The 19,006-nt window shown below is 42.0% G+C and overlaps 4 protein-coding genes and 1 pseudogene across 9 annotated transcripts in view; 2 read left to right on the forward strand and 3 right to left on the reverse strand.

Moving 5' to 3' along the window:
• The window catches only part of LOC112292699 (inorganic phosphate transporter 2-1, chloroplastic-like), a 49,717-nt pseudogene extending 49,062 nt beyond the window's left edge, over window positions 1-655 (reverse strand). The window contains exon 1 of the transcript XR_016506669.1: window positions 529-655. The product of XR_016506669.1 is annotated as an inorganic phosphate transporter 2-1, chloroplastic-like (transcript). The remainder of the gene's footprint in view (window positions 1-528) is intronic.
• Window positions 656-1,597: 942 nt separating this feature from the next.
• LOC112292695 (two pore calcium channel protein 1) lies at window positions 1,598-8,613 on the forward strand. Of its 4 annotated transcripts, none has more exons than XM_090256362.1 (24): window positions 1,598-2,352; window positions 2,536-2,731; window positions 2,864-3,007; window positions 3,220-3,327; window positions 3,516-3,611; window positions 3,853-3,986; window positions 4,103-4,163; window positions 4,293-4,459; window positions 4,713-4,818; window positions 4,961-5,038; window positions 5,260-5,321; window positions 5,474-5,546; window positions 5,723-5,788; window positions 5,965-6,108; window positions 6,259-6,316; window positions 6,475-6,582; window positions 6,732-6,795; window positions 6,932-7,100; window positions 7,248-7,312; window positions 7,412-7,502; window positions 7,640-7,726; window positions 7,883-7,984; window positions 8,110-8,162; window positions 8,286-8,613. In XM_090256362.1, the coding sequence occupies exons 2-24, from the start codon at window positions 2,705-2,707 to the stop codon at window positions 8,371-8,373; spliced, it is 2,151 nt and encodes a 716-aa protein (XP_090112488.1). In that variant the 5' UTR covers window positions 1,598-2,352; window positions 2,536-2,704; the 3' UTR covers window positions 8,374-8,613. The 4 variants fall into 4 exon arrangements, with proteins under 4 accessions (XP_090112488.1, XP_024397208.1, XP_024397209.1 ...); XM_090256361.1 differs by having other exon boundaries at window positions 2,217-2,352; window positions 8,098-8,162; XM_024541440.3 differs by lacking the exon at window positions 2,536-2,731 and having other exon boundaries at window positions 1,599-2,352; window positions 8,098-8,162.
• Window positions 8,614-8,756: 143 nt separating this feature from the next.
• Window positions 8,757-12,556, forward strand: LOC112292697 (F-box protein At3g12350). Its single transcript, XM_024541443.3, has 4 exons — window positions 8,757-9,385; window positions 10,042-10,498; window positions 10,722-11,215; window positions 11,353-12,556. Exons 1-4 carry the CDS (start codon window positions 9,152-9,154, stop codon window positions 11,809-11,811), a joined length of 1,644 nt encoding a protein of 547 aa, XP_024397211.1. The 5' UTR covers window positions 8,757-9,151; the 3' UTR covers window positions 11,812-12,556.
• Window positions 11,989-14,824, reverse strand: LOC112292698 (uncharacterized). 2 transcript variants are annotated; one of them, XM_073539279.2, is made up of 3 exons: window positions 14,152-14,824; window positions 13,526-14,031; window positions 11,989-13,333 (listed from the first exon to the last, which is right to left on the reverse strand). In XM_073539279.2, exons 2-3 carry the CDS (start codon window positions 13,950-13,952, stop codon window positions 12,123-12,125), a joined length of 1,638 nt encoding a protein of 545 aa, XP_073395380.1. In that variant the 5' UTR covers window positions 13,953-14,031; window positions 14,152-14,824; the 3' UTR covers window positions 11,989-12,122. The 2 variants fall into 2 exon arrangements, with proteins under 2 accessions (XP_073395380.1, XP_024397212.1); XM_024541444.3 differs by having other exon boundaries at window positions 13,526-14,824.
• A 126-nt stretch (window positions 14,825-14,950) lies between these two features.
• Window positions 14,951-18,733, reverse strand: LOC112292700 (chaperone protein dnaJ 50). The gene is made up of 11 exons (XM_024541446.3): window positions 18,570-18,733; window positions 18,035-18,097; window positions 17,814-17,880; window positions 17,605-17,664; window positions 17,098-17,148; window positions 16,790-16,870; window positions 16,400-16,509; window positions 16,044-16,164; window positions 15,805-15,931; window positions 15,478-15,582; window positions 14,951-15,230 (listed from the first exon to the last, which is right to left on the reverse strand). Exons 1-10 carry the CDS (start codon window positions 18,686-18,688, stop codon window positions 15,479-15,481), a joined length of 903 nt encoding a protein of 300 aa, XP_024397214.1. The 5' UTR covers window positions 18,689-18,733; the 3' UTR covers window positions 14,951-15,230; window position 15,478.
• Between the last annotated feature and the right edge of the window lie 273 nt (window positions 18,734-19,006).

The following is a 19,006-nucleotide window of genomic DNA, read 5'->3' on the forward strand; positions in this document are numbered from 1 at the left end:
AGTATTATGTAGGCTTTTCGGAATACAGCGGCAATTGTCTTAGAACTAGGAATTGTAGAGCGTACATTTCTCTACACTTAATCCGTAGGAACCTAATACGAAATGCGCACCCGGAGGAAAATGGACGATTGTATGATCAGCGAGTGCTATGGTCTAGACATCTCCCTTATCCTTCGAAGTAAACTAGACCATCTCGACCTCTAAGCCGGTACGGAATACTCTACACCCCTAACTCTTTCACAAGAAAGTAGCCAATTGAATCTCTGTAAGGAGTCCATGTCAAAATGCTCACAGATACAATATGGAAAATTTGCACTGCTAAACCTGGCAGAGTAAAGAAAGGTGTGCAGAGTGCTCTACAACGTGACACTGAATAGATGGGAAATTTGACACTTGGGTTCTACAGCTTGAGTGTAATTCTGTAAGCGAATCAGAAAATGTTCCATCGCGCCACAAAATCACAACCATCCAGGACAGCTCTTGCGGTGAATAATAACACACTGCTCATGTAAAATTTGGGTCACAAACCTCCGCAAAAGTGGTACCCACATCCCGTACCCGCAACTCAACGCGACCAATCGCGAAGTCACAGGCAATGTACAGCTCACCCGGCTATCACGAAAATGAATACCAAATGAGTACCACAAGGGATAATTAGTACCAATTTATAGGAAGGAATGCGTCCGGACCCGAGGTCGAGTTATTGATGATGAGCCTGCTACGAACGGCACACTAAAAAATAGACAGAGGAAGAGAGTGGAGGATCAATGAAAATCCCGGTGAGGAACGGAGCTAGAGAGAAATTGGGCTGCAGCAGGGCGATAAGGTTCTTTTGGAATTTGCTGATGGCTACTTGCTTCTGCGTACACGACATGGCTGGCACCTTCACTTTGCTCTAAAATAAGAACGCTTGAGCTCTTTCACTGTGTTACCAAATGAGCACACAACTTCCAACATCCAGGAGTAGTTCACAGGGTATAGAAGGGTCTTTCACCATTCATGAACTGCAGCACTCTCAATTAAGATCAAACTTTACAGCCAAACGAATACTGCAGCGAGACTAGACTTTTGAGATACGTAAGCATAACTCTGTAGTGGGCAGTCATGAAATTGTATTCGAAATGGATTATAAGGTTGAGTCGGAAAGACGTGCTGGGAATGATCCGTTGCTACGGCGCGGTTTTTGCAGCCTATCAACCAAATTGCAGTCTCAGTAAAGCGCTTTGTCATCCTCTCGGGGAACTAACTTAATGTACAAACTGCAGATACGTAACTGCAATGATTTCAGGTGCTTCACCGCACACCATAGTCCAACTTCCACGGAATCGGTATTCGCGGAAAAAAAAATTTACCACCGAAAGATCCGTAAAGTAAGACGAAGTTAGTATACTGCATATACTCAGTTCAGTTTGTGGGATCCACTGAAAAAGGGTCAAGGTGGCGGAATCTACTTGTTTTCCCATCGATGGAAACTTGAGAGGTGTCTTGCAAGAAAGGCTGAATGTGAGACGATCATCTAACCATCGCTCACCTTGCAAATTAGGGCTTTCTTCGGGCTTCCAGAAGAGAAAATACCTTTATGTCTTAAGGATCACACGTGTTTATTTTGCAGAATTTCACGCACAGTCTTCGGAAGTTGAGGGTAGAATAGGTCCCACCAACTTAGAAATACAAGCGTCTAGAAATCCAACGTCTGACTTTGTGGGTACCAAGGCCACATGGCACATATTTTGTATGTCTACGCACTTGGCAGTCTGTTGCTTGGCCATCTGCTTCTCTGATACAGTACCTTTTTTGATTCTTTCCTCTGAGTGACTCCAAGCTTCACTAACCTACAATCTGGTTCAGAGTACAATCCGTATCGAGTAATGACAGGTCAGGCTTGGTATCAGTTTCTAAGACTAGGATCTGCAAACATCAGCTTGCGAGGTGTCATGAAGCACTCGAAGAAGACCAAGTACTCGGTGACATGGCAGCACAAGGAGCCGCAATTTTCCCGTCTTTATGGTGCCATCGCTGCTGCTCTAGAGCTTGAAAATCTTGCAAGAAATAAATTTATAAACGTGATCTAGAGCCTGCTCGATGAGACCGACTGCTCGGATAGGGGAAGGGTTGAAGAATCTGTTACACACCCAAGCTTAGAAGGAAGTACTGGTCGATCCCCTTACACAGTTTTGTATTTGCTTGAGCGGTCGTTGTACAGCAGTTATGGAGGAAGCCTTGCTTCCAAGCGGAAGCACTCCGGCTGATTCGCGGAGGCAAGATGGCGTGGAAAGCACTGTGCTGGGACGGCGAGAACGTGCCATTGCAGGTGGTGACAGATACCAGAAAGCTGCCGCCATGGTTGATCAAGTGAGCAATTCAGACTTGAGAAAACTTTCTCGTAGATCATACCCTTGGAGCTGATTAGACACAGAGATATACCTCAAAGGCTGTGGAGTTCCGCTTTTAAGGTTTTCTGTTTAACGGAGAAGGTTGATTTCGGCTACAGTAGGGCTTCAAAAGTTTCTAATCGTCAACTTTTGGTTAAGACAGGATCACATGGTCATGCGAAATATTCGTGACGATTATTAGCCAAAATCCTTGTGTCGCAGCCTGCAACTGCCTTGGCATTCTCAAAGCTCGTGCAAGTGCTCTGCGTAGCTTGTGCTTCAGAGATGGTCTCAGCGCTAGTGTGGAAGACGCTTCTTCTTGGCTGTAGAAAATGCGAAGCAGATCGGAGAAGGATATGGCACGAAATCGATCACCCCATGGATACAAATAATCTCGTCATTTGTCGTGGATATTTATACTGGTGAAGTCATTATCCTGCCGTAGTGAAGAATTGCAAAAAAAATGTTTAACTCGTGCTCTTGCATTGCAGGCAGATGATGGAGTGGGGTTACCAGTCGAGGTGTTGAAGCAACCCAATTTCGAGCATTGTGCCAAGCTTTACTTTTGGTTTATATGGCTTAACCCTATTTGGGCTCTCAATCTTACAATACTTCTACTACTCAACTTCTTTGAGGTAAGCAGAAACTGCAGGTCATGTGAGAAATATTTAGACTTCACTGTTTTGTAAAAGCTTCCTTCACAGTATTAGATGCAATACTACCAGCAGGAGTTGAACACTTTCCTCTAGATCATAAGATGTCAATTCCTTACAGTCTGCTTAGAATGTGGAGTGTACAGTTTTTAAATCCTCTATTCTTTTAAGTAATCTCTTCAGTTGTTAGCTAGGTGCCTCTGTGGTGCAGAGAAGACTTTCCTAATCCATGCGGGGATCCTGAGAAGTTCTACCTTGGAGGTTTGCCGTATTTGACAAGAACTGAATCTCTGATCCTTGAGGTTTGTAACTTAGCACTCTTTTGAAGTGACTACTGAACCATTTGGTCTCCATTGGTGAAAGAACCCTGGTCATTTTTAAGCGTGACTTGATTTTTCAAGTGACGAGGGACATTTTCAGTTCAAAGTTCATCTTAAGTTCTGGAATGGATGCTTGATGTGTATTTAATCTCGTGTTATTCTTTACACAGGTAACCTGCGTGGTAATTCTTGCCGTGCATACCTTCTTCCCTATTGCTTTTAATGGGAACAAGCTTTTCTGGGACACTCGGCTTGATAACATAAAAGTAAGTTGAGCTTGTTGCCTTTCATTTTCATATTCAATGAGCCCCGGTTATTAAAATATTCGCTTCGCACCTACTGTATGGTTGAGTGTAAAGAATTGGATTAAAGACATTATTTAGAAACCATTGTTGATCCTGCTAATAGAAGTGACACGTGGAAATTGAAAACATACATTGTCCTCTGATTAATTGATTTTTAATTGATGATACGATAACTCATCTTGTTGCCTGATTTCATGCACAGGTGTTATTGTTAGTGTTGCTAGCTGGAGACACCATCTTTAATTTGGTCTACGTAGCTCCATGGGGTCCCATTGAGCACCTCCCATTTCGTCTGGGTCCTTACATAAGAGTGTTGATTGTGGTAGTAAACCTTCGGTAAGCGCATGCTAAGCTTGTTTCGATTAATAAATTATGTGATGCCAGTAAGGAGTTTCCAAAGACTAACATATGTACATACTGCTGATTATCCGCGACGGTTATGGTGATGGCAGGGGATTGCGGGACTGCGTCAAAACATTAGCAGGTATCTTAGGAGATTTTTTGGACATTGCTGTAAGTAATCCGACTACCCAATTCAAGTGGCGTGTATCAAGTTTTACATTACTTGTATTTCCTATTTGATTGTTCCTAAAAGAAGTGGATGTGGTGAAGTTCTAACTAGATCCTGTTGCTGCTCAACAGGCGCTCCTTCTGTTGTTCCTCTTGTTTTCAAGCTGGCTTGCATTTATTCTCTTTGAGGACACGATTCAAGGAAAGACCTTGTTTAAGACGTATGGGGACACTCTCTATCAAATGTCCATCCTCTATACTACTTCCAATAATCCTGACGTTTGGCTTCCTGCATACAAGTGAGTTCTCTGCGTAGCTTCAATCTATTTAGACTTTTTCAAATTCAAGCTTGCTACAAATTGCCACACTAATTCCTCACGATCTATTACTTTCTGATGTTTAGAGACTGGAATCTAAGCATGATATCGGCTTTATATAGTTTTGAATTCTTAGAGTAAAGTTGTTTTAAAGCTGTGCTGTGAACTATATGAAAAGTTTTTAGAGAGTTTGTAAGTACTTGTATTCACGTCTCTTATGAAACAAATTGTACAGGCAATCACGGTTTTCAGCAATATTTTTCGTAATCTATATTTTGTTTGGAGTGTACTTCGTCGCCAATCTTGTTCTTTCTGTCGTCTACGACAGCTTCAAGGGCCAGGTAGTTCATCTTTCATCTCGTCGCTTTCTACTACTACACTAGCCTGAATGTATCCATCTTGACTCACTAAAATGTTGACCATTGCAAACACTTTCTTCGTATTCAACCCTGACTTTCAGTGTTGAATTCGGCTTTTCTATAGTTAGCCAAACTTCTGGTGGAGGCGGAAAATGCGAGACAGGAGGTCTTAAGTGCAGCATTTGATCTTCTAGACGATCAGGTACTAAGATTTACCTTGGTTGACAAAGCGCTAAAAGTGGTTGAGAAGTTGTACTTTTATGGTCGACTCACAAGGTCCAGCACAAGTTGATTACATTATATTAAAATCAATGGCTTAATTATCGAGTCATACGTCATTGGCCAACAGCCAATTTGAATTTTTATGGATAAACTCAAGTAGGATAATTGTCTAACATTTTCTTGAGAACTCTGACGGTACAGGGAAGAGGCTACTTGGATAAACAGCAGTGCGGTAAACTGTTCAACGAAATTAAGACCTACAGGTATATACTCATATAAAATTAAATACATTAATGTTTCTAGTGAACGAAATAAACGTTCCTGCGAGGAGTGATGAAATTTACATGATTATGATTGTTCGAGACACTGAAAAGATGCTGATTTGAGGCTTTTGGGGATTCTGATGCTAATAAAGGACTCTGCCACACATTGCTGATGAGGACATTGAGGCAATCTTCTACGCCTTGGATGACAGCGGTGATTTCAAGGTTAGTCGCAGGAGTTCTCTTGCCACCCGTCCTGTGTTTCTTTTTGTTTTTAATTTTTATTTTATTTTCCCTCCCTTTAAATTTTCATCACGAAAATCGTGCTATGCATGATACAAGAATTGGTATCAAACACCAGTATATTGGAAGTATGAATTGTTGCGTCTGTACGTGAACAGATTAATAGGGAAGAACTTGCTGACCTTTGCAACGCAATCTCTTTGAAGTTCGACAAAGCTGATGAGGTAAGAAAAACATCTTGAATACCGTACGTGCTTTATTTATTTATGTATTACTCACTTTACTACTCTACATAAGGGAATTCGTCTAGGAAGCTACAGATCATACATCATTATCATCTTCGTTGTTCGAAATTTTGGCATTCCTAGTTCTAAATATCCTACTTTCATTTGTGTTGCAGCCAGCTTATCTGGAAAAGTTTCCAAGGCTATATCACTCACAGAAATTTGAAGCATTAAAGAGATTTGTGCGAAGTGATTTGTTTGAGAAAATTGTGATTGGCATGCTTTTGGTGAACTTGGTGGCCGTCATAATCGAAACAACAGTAAGCTGCACCATCAAATCTTATTTCTTCATCAGGACTGTGCTTGATCCAAATTGCAATGAGTGTCCGGATATTTGATGATTTGTCTTCGAGATCATAACCAATTTTTATGCAGTTCATTCAGTTTCTAAAATGAGACGTGGTTTGCAGCTGGATATTCAAAACAGCACTTCTCAGAAGAGTTGGCAATATGTCGAGTTTGCTTTAGGTAGACCCATTTCTCGCTTATCATATCTCAACAATGACACGTTGGTGTGCTCGTATTCTCATGCTGCTTTCACTATGCACCAGTGTTTTTATTTTATTTTAGGCGGTTCTAATTTCTGAAGGTGCTTAACAATGGAATTTGTTTCTGGATCATTGCAGGTTGGCTATACGTGGTGGAAATGGTTCTTAAAGTGGTGGTTTATGGTTTCAATAACTATTGGCGTTCAGCTCAGAATCGTTTCGATTTTGTAATTACAGTGACTATAGGTGAGTCTCTGCTCTGCAAAAATGGCGACTCCTTCACGGTCCTTTACGTTCATTCGTGCTAGTTTTCTAATTTACAGTATATGTACTAGTGTTATTATTTTAATGTAAGCAACAATATATGCAAATTCACTAAGTTTGTGATGTACCAGTCGTTGCGGAGACATTGACCTACACTTTACCCAACAAGATCAACTTTTTTGCGAACGAGGAATGGTATGTTTTATGAATCCGGCATTGGAAGTCTGCCAAAGTTCAAGTTCATAGACCATAGAATTGTCAGGGAGTAGTCTTGCACTTGCTCATCGTAATTGATTTTCTTAGTAAATAACCCAATCTGTGTTACTGGCAGGATTCGTTATCTTTTGATTGCACGGTTGTTGAGGTTGACAAGGCTGTTGGTCCTCATGGAGCGTTACCAAGTCATGGTGTCGACGTTCTTAAAGCTCATTCCAAGTCTCATGCCTTACTTGGGCATCACTTTCTGCATCATGTGTTTCTTCTGTACTCTAGGTGTCCAGGTAAATACTTTTACTTGCCTTCTGTTTTGATGGGTTTGCTGCTTGGGTGAAAATTTGAGAACTAGTTTAAAATCGGAGAAAATGTAAAAGGTTATTATGTCTTCTACGCATAACTTCTTCGTATTCTGGTCGATGGTGTGTTTACAGGCATTTGGTGGTATCATATACGATGGCAATCCGAGGCTTCCAGGCAGCGCTATTGAAGAGAATGAGTATCCAAATCTACTTAAAATGTGTGTATTTCCTTTGCAAATCGTTATGCACTGACAGGCATGAATCCGAATGAATTGTGAAAACTTAACCATTCACAGTTACATGGTGAAGAATTTCAACGACTTTCCCTCTGGGATGGTGGTTCTTTTCGACTTACTCATTACAGGAAACTGGCATATATGGATGGATGTAAGTGCTATTGTTCACATCAAAACTCTCATAAACTAATTAATTCTTGGCAATAGCCTAATTGATAATTTCAAGATCATGAACAGAAAATGGTGAATTGTGTGTCTCTGACTGAACTCAATACTTGAGCGTACCAGGGCTTTCAAGAAGTAACTGGCAAGTGGTGGACCCAGTTCTATTTCTGGAGTTTTTATGTGCTCGCAGTTCTATTTCTTTTCAATCTGGTATGTTCCAAATCTCAAAGCTGTTTCTGACGGTATGTGAATCTGAGATTTTGAAGCTGAGGTTCAGTATTTGTGAAATGTGTGAGCTCATGTGTTGACAACCACTTGTAAGTGGTGAAACTATATATACTCAAATATACGTTTGTGTTGAAACAGGTGGTAGCATTTGTGTTGGAAGCCTTCTTTGCAGAGATGGAAATGCATTCTACTGCTAAAGAATCTGAAGTTGCGTCTGACGGGGATTCATCAGATGATGAGGTTTGACCTCTTTAACGACCAAAGCTTGTTCTATGTGCAGGAATCGGTTTATAATTGCTCTCTATATGCTAAATTCTTTTGCTATCACAATCAGATTAATGCTTTTCTTTTAGCAAAAACTGCAGGGCAATGGAAGAGTTTCTCGTGATCCTCGTGATCCTCGCAACAAGGTTAAAAGGTAAGAAATAACATGTGATTTTCAATTACTTGAGGATAATTATGCACACCTTGTATTTATAGCTGATTTATTTGATGGCTCGGCTACTCTTTCATAAGAAGTCTGTTCATCTTTGTGTGGCAGGGCAAGAAATGACAACGTCAGTTCGCTTTTGAACCACATCTTGAGTGCTGAGATTGAGAAGACTCGATCAATGAAAGAAAACGCTTAAACAAGCTTTTAGTGCAGCTCAAGTTGTAAATGAGCGGCTTCGCTGTGAATAGGGTAGCTGTAAAATAGCCTTCCCTAAGGTGCTACCATTGTGCAGTAGTGTAGTTGCTTCTAATCTGGCTAGTGAGACCTTTTAAGGTATATCATGTGATTTTGAACATCCAAGTGATCAGTTAATGTCTGTTTTTCTTCCAACACAAGCAAATAAATAACCTGCATTACAGGCTGCAGTTATACATCACATCTATCCTTCCGCAACATATCGATGTAATTGTTTTGCTGGTAATATGAAAAGTTAGGGTTCATCTGATTAGTCCAACTTCAGGATCAATGTGAGAGAAGATGACCATGAACCATTAAGTCCTTGCGTTGCAGTGCACGACACACAGATTTTAGTGACGAGAATAGGAAAATGGAGGATAGTAAATACGAATAGGCTGTACACATATTCCATATTTGGTACCTTAGAAAAAGTCCGAGAGATCGGAGATTTGCGAAAAATAAAACCCAAGCCACACGCAGAGACATCTTGCCGTGGGCATATTCTCGACGAGATTCGGAAAAGAGTCGGTTATTCTCTACTCGTCTAGGGGCCTGTAGTTTGAAAAAGCCCAGGTCTGCAATCAAAGACAGACTGCTGTTACCAGGCGCGTGAAGCACAATCTCAAGGCTGTCGTAGACCGACAGTTCAGCTGGTGCGGTGTTGTGTTGTAATTGTGCAGCATTGCATGGTAGTTTGTGGGTGTTAGTGTGCGCGTGTTTGTGAGCATGCCCCCGTTATGGAGGGGGATGAGGATGTTTTGGTGAGGTGCTTGCAAAGAGGATGTATGATTGGAGATGGTGGTGGAGTGGAATTGGAAGGGGCAGGAGCCATGGCCTCAGGCCCATGGAATTTGTATGACCTCGGGGATGACGCCCTAAGCTACGTATTGTCCTTCCTCTCGCCTGTGGATATTGCATCCTGTAGTCGCGTAAGCCAGCGGTTGCGTCGTCTTTGCAGGGATGAGGATAAGGTGAGTGGTGGGATTCGGATTTTTACGTTGGTCGTTTTGGATTTGTTGTGAATTTTTTTGGGTATTGAGTGATGGTGGATTATTCATGTAGCAATGGGAAACTTAGTTCTTGGTTGCGGCAGTTGGTTTTTCGAGAGTAGCTTTGTTCAATAATTAAGGAAATAGAAGCTTAAAGTTGCATCAAGATTGTAATAGGTTACTGCTGGTTGTAATTGCGTGGAATTCTGAACGAGGAATTGGTCACGCCATTTTTTTCTCGCACAGAAAGTTCCCGATTACAGATGCCCCTTTAGCTTTTTAGAAATGTTAGTTCCGAGCATTTTAGGTTACAGAGCATTTAGGTTTTTATTCGCGTTTGGATTGCTCAATGCAACTGAGGCAACCTAGCAGAGTAATGCTTACCGCAATGGGTCATTTTTAGAAGATGTCTGTAATTCAGGTCGGTAGGGCCACATCATAACTTGGACAAATGACTCATACTTTCTGAAGAGAGCATTTGGATTGACTTGAGAGAGTATCACAGCTTCAGAGAACATTGTGACACTCAGAGGTGTCATGGAAGTTAGGGTAACTTTGAGTTTGCAGAAGACGATGTGAGCTCATTTCTAGAATCAGAGTTAGCCGAGGCACTTATTTGTAAGAGAATATTATTGCAGATATGGTATCCGATGTGCGAACGGCGATTCGGGGGTGTCACAAACGTCCACGAGTGGTGGGGTCGTGGACGCATATCATACAAGGTAGTTCACTCCGTCTTGTCTCACTTCGGAAACCTCGTTGGCTTTTGGAGAGGAGTGGGCAACGGATGCCATGGATCTCTCGTTGTGTTTGAGTGGCACTCATTCAAAATTGTGGGTTACCGAGTAGTACCTGCGCGACTAGGTTCCTACAAAGTTCGCAAAGTGCCGTTCATGGAAATAGGGTGGATTGGAGTGTCGCACAAGGAAATGCCTGCCTGCCTGCTGGATCCCGATTGGGCGCAGCTAGTTCCTGAGATCCTCGGCGTGGACGGAAATGGTAGGAATGAGGCGAGTGAGCCGCATTTGTCACAACCTCTGCAGATACCTGTTTCCCCCAAATCTGCAGCAAGGAAAAATGCTTGTTCTTCATCAGGTAGTCTCCGTCTACTCGATCTTGATTGTCTCCTTGATCTATTTTCGTTGTCTCTCTGGCATTGCTCTGATGTTGAGTCTCGTCTTCTTATGAACCAGTCAAGCTTAAAAGGGCTGATTGAAGGAACCTGAAAGCTTACAAATGTGGAGTGCCGCCAAGTAGACATTCTGCAGTGCAACTGCACCCACTTGATGACATATAAGGCTGCCCCTCTTTGTGACAGGAAGAGTGAGCCCTTTCGAGGCACTTGGGTTAGACTGGACTCTTGAGGATCCTACTCCTGCTGGCCTGGTTGTTGTGGACCTCCACTTCGTAGGAAGTGAACACGTTGTCCTGGAAGAATATCAACAGGCTGTTTTTAATGGCTATCCCTTTTCGGGTAGAAAAACTCTGGTAGAGGCAGCAGCTTTGGCCTCCTTCGGATCCAGTGAAAATCTCTGCCCAACGGGAGGAAGTCCTGGACACCTTAGCCCAGCAAGCTCTGGTGGTGGCTCAGAGGCAGGCAAAAGCCCCCCCGGTAGCTTCCCTTATGAGATGTACCATTATCTGGCTAAGAAGGTAACCAGTCCCGGTGGAGAGCGGGCTGCTCGTAAGCAGAGAAGGAGAGATCGAGAGCGTGCATTGAATCAAGGCAGGCATCGTTACGAACCTGAGCATTTCGTAAAAATCCCTCACTTCTGTCCAACTACAGAGCAACCTCTTCAGGGTCTTTGGAAGGTACAGTACCTAATTAGTTGGACTATTCATTTTAGGGTATTAGCAGATGTCTGTGAACTAAGCTCCTATCAGTGCGTTATGCATATTTCTACTTGCTGTAAGGAACATTGCTCACGTTATAATTGTCGTCGTTGCAGGGTATCGGCCGCGGTAAAGGACTAGACTTCGTCGTCCTCTCCTACGATGATCATGGAAGCATCGTTTGCCGAAAGGTGGGTGACTCGTCAGGGATGACACGTAGTGGCTCTATTTGCTGGACTGCAAAAGCAGGGCATGGGATTTCTGGACCGTTGCCGGACACAGAACGAGAAGTATTTGAGTTTAGACAACACATACTTCCGTCTCCTCGTGAACTTAGAGCCCAGAATGGGTGTCTCACAGTTGATGACTCGTTAAACGAGGAAGTTGTGGAACTGCTTTGGGCAACCGTGGATGATCAACCTGGATTGAACTACAATGTTGGCGCGGGGGGCGTAACTCAGAGCCGGGTATGGCAGTACGCTAGTGGGAGGTTTGGCTTCGCCAGTGGTTCAGAAGATCGCATTATTGATTTCAGACCAATTTGTGTCCAAGACAATTTAGCTGATCTAGTGTAACTTGGGTCGGGTTGAATTGACTCTTAGCAGTAGTAGCACCAAATACTCGCGCAGTACTTGGTTAAGCAGTTCGATTCCGGAGAGGCGCCTAGCAAATAATCGTTTGCAATGTAGCATAATTGAATTACCATCGGAGGCAGCGGAGACTGCTGGAATCCCATTAATTTTAGAGGTACGTAACCAAATTGATCTTTCAATTCACAACGAAATTGCTGCTCTTCATGAGCTCTGAAAAAGCAACGTAAATATCCGGAGAAAGGCATCGGGCACAATGAGCGGCTCTATTTGCAGATTTTTTGCGAAAGGAATTACTATTTGATACTCTCAAAAGCCTGTACAAGGTGGCGGACTCTTCCAACGTCGGTCTTCTGAGGCATAGAATTTACAGCTCTTTCTATGGCCGTATCCAAAAGCCAATCTCGTGCTTCCTTTTTGCCAACACCCTGGGCTTTTATGAGCCTAACTTTTGCTGCGGCCGGCCTCTCGTACACAAGCTGATCCTCCAGTCCCAATTGTAGAGCCCTCGCTGTACATGCAAACTTTTCCAGTCGTTCTGCAGTTTTCTCAAGCTCCAAATAGAACTTTTTACATGTCGCGGGTTGATCATCTACTTTAGAACACTTGATTGCCGGAGGAATGCCTAATTCATCTGCTGCGCACCTTGTGATTTCATCCCTTGCATTAACGTTCTCTTGGTGAAAGTATTCACTTCCTGATGAAATCTTGTTTTTCAGTTTGGTTTCTAGCTCGAGTACTCTTTCGATAAGTTTTTTCTCTTGATACTCCATGGTCTTGACATTTTCATTGCAAGTGTCGGTAGAGATTTTGTTGAGCCCCTTGAGAAGACAGGTCACCCTAAACTGCGAGCCGTAAGTCTCTGGACATCCGTGTATGTTTTTTTTAGATGTCTCTTGCTTTGGTCCAACTTTCTGAAATTCCTGCATAAGTGCTGTGCCATCCTGTATGGAGGCTGGCGTGGATTTTCCCATCCTCGAGATCGTCGACGTTGCAGTTGCAGCCTGAGTGGGAGTACAATGGTCCGCGCTGAAGCTGATATTCCTAGAGCCAACATCATCGAAACCCATACTCCGTGATGCATTTATCTGTGCATCATCCAGACCACCTGTAAAAGCTAGCTCTTCCCGTTTCCTATTCAGATTCTCCTGTTCGGTGTTGGATTCACAAGACTCAAGTTCCCAAACATAGCTCTCTTCTTGGCTGCAGTTCGACGCCTGTGTCACAGGTGACTTCGTTCGGCATGAGAGCAAACCCATCGTTTGATTATAAACCCTTGAAATTCTAAGTTGCTTTTTGGCCAAAACTGATGACATGCACTTCACGTCACTTGTCGCCACCTTTTCGACAGGTTTGGCAATCTGTGTCTGCCTACCAGGCTCAAAATTCTCACCCTTGTGCTTCTTGTGCACACAGACCATTCTCAGTGGGTTGTCTATCATCTCGATGTCCAACTGGAACAGCTGAGATGTATCCATCGATTCTCCATCTGGCCTTTCGACTCCATCTGCGTTTAAGAAACACTTCTGCGTTATGACAAAGCCAACTAGAAACCCTCATTTGCACTGATTCTTGTGTACTAAGCTGATCACCCAAGTTTGAGTAAAACCATGATTTAAGTACTCATCATACGATTGCAAATATCTCGTATTTGGCATAGAAATCAAAACTAAAGGAAATCAATGCATCAAATTATTACCTGTTTTATCAGCGATTTTGAGCCTTTCCCTTGCTTTTAAAGCAATCTGTAATCTAGATTCCACTTTCACTCCTGGCCGTGATACAGACCCTGCCGTATCCGTGTTCAGCTTCCGGAGCCACGCTGTTCGACTAAACTTCCCGTGATTCGGACAGTTGGGGTCTATGCTTGCCATGTCATACTTCTCCACAACAGTGTGATTAGTGTAGGGAACGTGATCGATAGTCGGATTAAGTCCTTTAGATATCAACATCTTACCATCTGACAGCTTCTGAGCTTTTTGGAGAAAAGAGATTGGAAATCCATCGGCTGCTCCTCTGCAAGTTGGGCAGGCTCTCAGTTGTGCTAAAAGTCCTTGGGCATATTTTCTCCAAGTGGCGTAACAAGAGTAACAAACAGTGAAAGGATAAACTGTCGTTCTTTCCATTTCCTGCCAATTCTTGTATGAAAGAGTCTCTTCTCCCTAAGATTGGTTCGTAAGCATCGAAGAACTCGTAGTGGCACCCCTGTTTGCACAAACAGACTCAACTTAGACGTGATTAAGGCACATATTTCCAAATGAGTCTTGTCAGCTTCTCATTAAATATTTCAGTCCCGAAGGTCACTAGTAGTTGCAGATCTCTAACCCATGATTGTATCATGAAAGGTGTCACATATGCACGGGAGATATCCACGTCATTTGTCAACAAATATGTATCTGGAAAGTATTATGATGGTAGTAATAAAGGATCAACTGGCATGTAGCAGTTGGCGGGAGTAATCACCAATTTAAAATGTACTATTCTCTGCTCACTTGAACAGACAGGAAGAGACACAGCTCTTGAAAACTAGAGAAAACAACAGGGTTTCAAAGGACACATCACGTATCTGTGATCTGTGAGTGCACCAGGATAGCCTCGCCATTAACTCCGCTGCTTACGGATCTTACCAACGCACAAATACGTGAGGCACCTTAGTAATTTAGTGCCGACGGTTCAAAACAGAACTGTAATGCTCCACGGTTATTTTAAACAGCTCCACCTGATAGAGGAAGATGGTCGAGCCAAACTGACGAGGGTGCTTTCAGCTAAACCTTCCACACAGAGTGGTGCTCATTGTGGTCTTCTAACCATTTAGATTATATGACCTGACAAACATGCAGGCTTGAGCTATACAAACTGTTCTAAGACCATCTCAGAACCTATTGCACGCACTTACCACTACTTCAGGTGCAAACTCGCACACGGTTGATGATTCCGCAAGTATCACTATTAGAATCGAATGAAAATGCGACTGTATGTATTCATCAAATTTAACGTATTCCTGATGACTGTCAGAGTAAAACAAAACAAAACAGGTTCTTCGTTTTAGAGATCTGACTTCGCAATACCAAACTGTTACCATTATAAGGCATCCAGATACATACATCTCTTGCAAGATACACTGTTATGAACGTAAATCTCTTTTGGTAAGTCAGCTGATGTCACTAAACACCAGACCAACCAAGGAATTCATAATGCATTTGGAGGGTCTTCGAGAACATATCCAGATGACCATAGTTACCCAACAAGGTCAATCAGCTTACGAAAAGCTGTTTTTGTTGGTCATCTAAATGCAAAATACTAGAACCTCGAAATGTTGAGCTTAAAAATTCCAAAAGCCCCTATAGAACTCAAATTCTATCCAAGCCAAAGAGCAATCGACTGTCGGGTTGGTGAACAAAAGGCTGCAGCCAAGGCAAAACCGACAATATGATTAGACACTAACGTTTCACTTGCAGCAAGCTGATTAATGTATATTATCTCCCTCTACTTCAGATACAAAGAGTAGAAAAAAATTCCATGGGGCTCGGAATAGATCAAGAAAAATGACTTCCTTGTCAATCAAATTCATTGTTACTGAAAAAGAGCTCACTTCCAAGAGTTTTTGGCGAAACTTCAGCATAAGAAAAAGAAAAAAGAAAAGAAAAGCACCTCATTTCCGCCGCCTAGAGTCTTTGGACTTCTCTGTCTTGTACGCATCCAAATTCGACTTTATCCACAATCTCTTCACGACCAGGTCATCTCTTACTTTGTCATCTACACCCATTGAAAACCACGCTATTAGTTACATGTATCATCTTTCAAAATATCCAAAAACAGCTGTCTTTTCGTTTCATTTCTTTTTTTAAACTCTGTAAAACAGTCAGGCATAATCTACAATGTGGAATGATATTGGTGTTATTATAGTTGTTACTATTTCCCAACGATAATAGCATCCAGATATCATTTTCCGCCACGATAAACCTCATTCATACTCACTCATGCTTTTCCAAGTTGTCGAAGAGATTCCAAGGCTAGAACGGGTCAGATATGATGCATCAGCCCAGGTGTAAGGCATCTTCTTAATCCAGTAACGCCAAATCCACGATGCTTTCCATGTTGCCCACTGCAATATCCGTGCAACGGGATCGTATTATCCCACTAGTTAAGTTCGCTGCACATGAATAAAATCAACAGTTCATATGGATTCTGAATTTCAAATCTATAAAGGAGCTGACCTTTCCGAGTGTATACGGGAGGAGAATAAATCTGACACCCAACAGTCTCCAAACAGTGGGTCGTTCAGCTCCTGCAATCTGCAAGTCCAACTCTTTGCTCAAATCATCTGCACCTTCCACCCTGTGTGATGCTACTTCAGTTAATAAAGAAACAAAATTTTCTCTAAAACGACATGAAAGAACTTTCGTATAACCTCCATAAATTCACAAGTCCAGATCGATAAAAATTCATTACCTCAAATAAACCTGTCGAACATCCTATCAACAAATAAAAAGCTCCAAGGTCCTTTCTACCCTCACAACAATCAATCTAGTAACTAAAGGAATTAAATACAAAAAAAATAAGTCGACACAACCTCCGGTTTCTTGGAGCCTTTTTCTTGTTGGTAACTCCACCGTTACGTTCCAATTCAAGAGCTTTTAGTTTGTTCTTGTATGCTGGTGTTTGTTTCACCATGTCCACCATCTATTCAAAAAAAATCAGATTGCAGTTAAGTCACGAAAAAATCACTCAGCACACTCAGGTAAATCTGATGTATTTATGTTTGTTACCTATATATCAGACAAAACACTCAGGTACGTCTGATTCATTTACTCTCTAAAATCATGTGTACTTTTTGCACATTTCATAAACAAATCCTGATTTTTCTAAAATATTAGAGATCAGTACGATGTTATCACAAAATACAACTTGAAAATTAGAAGAATGTTAGAAGATTAATAGAATGACAATGAGATCCTCTCACCTGAGCGTGGCGGATCTTCTCGTTCAGAAACTGGAAGAACGATAATAAAACCAAAACACCAACAAGAACTGCGCGTAAATCCTGAAAGAACAACACTCGATAATCGGCTCAGCACCTTCATACAGATCTCATTCCAGATAACAAACATCAAACAATCTGTTAAAGCAATTTATATATATATATATATATATATATATATATATATATATATATATATATATATAAGAACTAATAAGCTCCACGAGAAAAATACTGCCACATTCATATGTTTTTTAAAAAGAAAAAGAAAATGTGAAGGGATAACTTACCGCTTGCGGCCCGTAGTAAGCTTGATAATAGCGGGCCGTATTGTAAAAGAACTGCAAAGACGAAACCCCCAACTCTGAGAACTAGTCTTCAAGTCCTCAAACGACTGATGATCAATCCAGAACGGGTAGTTCGAAAACAATCCAACAAGAACGAGAATTGCCATCTATTACTACTCTCTTCAGTACAGTTGGTGAGTGCGACTTTCATTTCCTAGCCCTACGCATCTCGGGAATTGAATTCCCACCCATTTGCTTTGAATTAAATATTTTTTGACAAAGGTATGAGCAGTTGGCATAAATTGTAATACTCTCGCACAGTAATGTTCCACATATAGCAATAGAGGAAAGAAAGAAAAACAGAAAATACTCCTCAAGCAATCACAACCGTCGACGAATATATACATATATTCAAGTTGCGATTCCGGATGCATGATGCATGGAAGATAACGGAACACCCAGCTTTCACGCAGAAAACAAGTTTGCCAACAAAAGCTAGAAGCTTCAAACCTGCTCTGGATGAGCTTTGGCATAGTCATATTGTTCCCGCTTGACTTCATCTTTCAAAATCTGGTTCCATCCACGGCATTGCCATACACCAAGTCAACTTTGTAACACATAAAAGGCAAGCATGGTGAAGGAGAATAAATAAGTGATAGCCCCATTTATAAAAACATGAGGGCATAATTAATTTGTGACATGTACAACGCGAATACTACCTCATAGGCAGTTGCGATCTTTTGAAACTTGAGTTTGGTCTCTGGATCAGGATTTTTATCGGGATGACTGTACCACAAAATGTCGGAACGATTACTTTGCAGTGGGCATTAAAGCTAAGCAGCAATACTTTAGAATCGAATGAAATTATTCTTTGTTCTTCACACAGGAGATAAAATAAACAAAGATTTGATAGTCATAATCCAAGTGCTAACACACTTACTATTTAAGCGACAGTTTATAGTAGGACTTCTTGATGTCCGATTGCGATGCAGTTTCCGGAACCCTGTTCAACAAGACCACACAAAAATCCCCTTAAAACTCTACTAACTCACAAGATTGAAATTTTGCGGCTCTTCTCGTACTTTTAGTTCAAGAATTCTCGCTGGAAGGGCTTACTGGCACTGGCAGGTTAGTGATACTGCACAATTTCCTGACTAATCAGTTGCAAATCATTTGAAAAATCAGGTCAACAATCATGGCCGTCAAACACGTTTTAACTTCTTTTATTTAAGTATAAATATATATATATACACACTGTATGATTACAAAAAAGAAGAGCCGAGACTACCTCCGCACCTCCCTCTGTGCAGCAAAACCCTAGACCCATACAGCAAAATCAAACCCAATCCATAATCTGAATCCAGAATCCTCGAAATGAAATCCGACCCAGTTCACAAAACACTCAAAACCGCAACACGAATCAACACCACATCGAAGCAGAGGGAGCTAAGTGACAACCCAATTGAAATTCATACCCCAGCAGATCATAGCAGTCATCTTCTTCACAATAGATAGCTGTCCCGGGGAGAAACTGCGACACCAATGCGACGAAGAGGAGGAGCATTGCTGCGCCTCGCCATCGCGCAGCCGCCATGGCGTGGGATCAACCGAGTCTGGGCAATCGGCCCACAACACCACCACCTGAAAAGAGAGTTGGCAGAGGGCCTTGAAAGAGGAAGAAAAAGAGAAAAAAATGTGGGGGAAGGGTTGGCTGTGGAGATGGCCCCCCAGAAATAAAGTCCACTTTTTCCACCATGTAGATTACAAAGCACGTTCTATAGCACACGACTAATGCACTGTTCCCTCTACTGATTCCCAATTCTAAAGTGAGCTCTCGCATTAATGCTCTGGATGGAGGGGGGGGAACAAAACAAAACCAAACCAAAACCATAGCTAAAATCTAAAAAGACAC

This window comes from Physcomitrium patens, chromosome 15, assembly GCF_059467195.1.
Source record: "Physcomitrium patens ecotype Gransden chromosome 15, ASM5946719v1, whole genome shotgun sequence".
In the NCBI taxonomy this organism is placed as follows: domain Eukaryota; kingdom Viridiplantae; phylum Streptophyta; class Bryopsida; order Funariales; family Funariaceae; genus Physcomitrium; species Physcomitrium patens.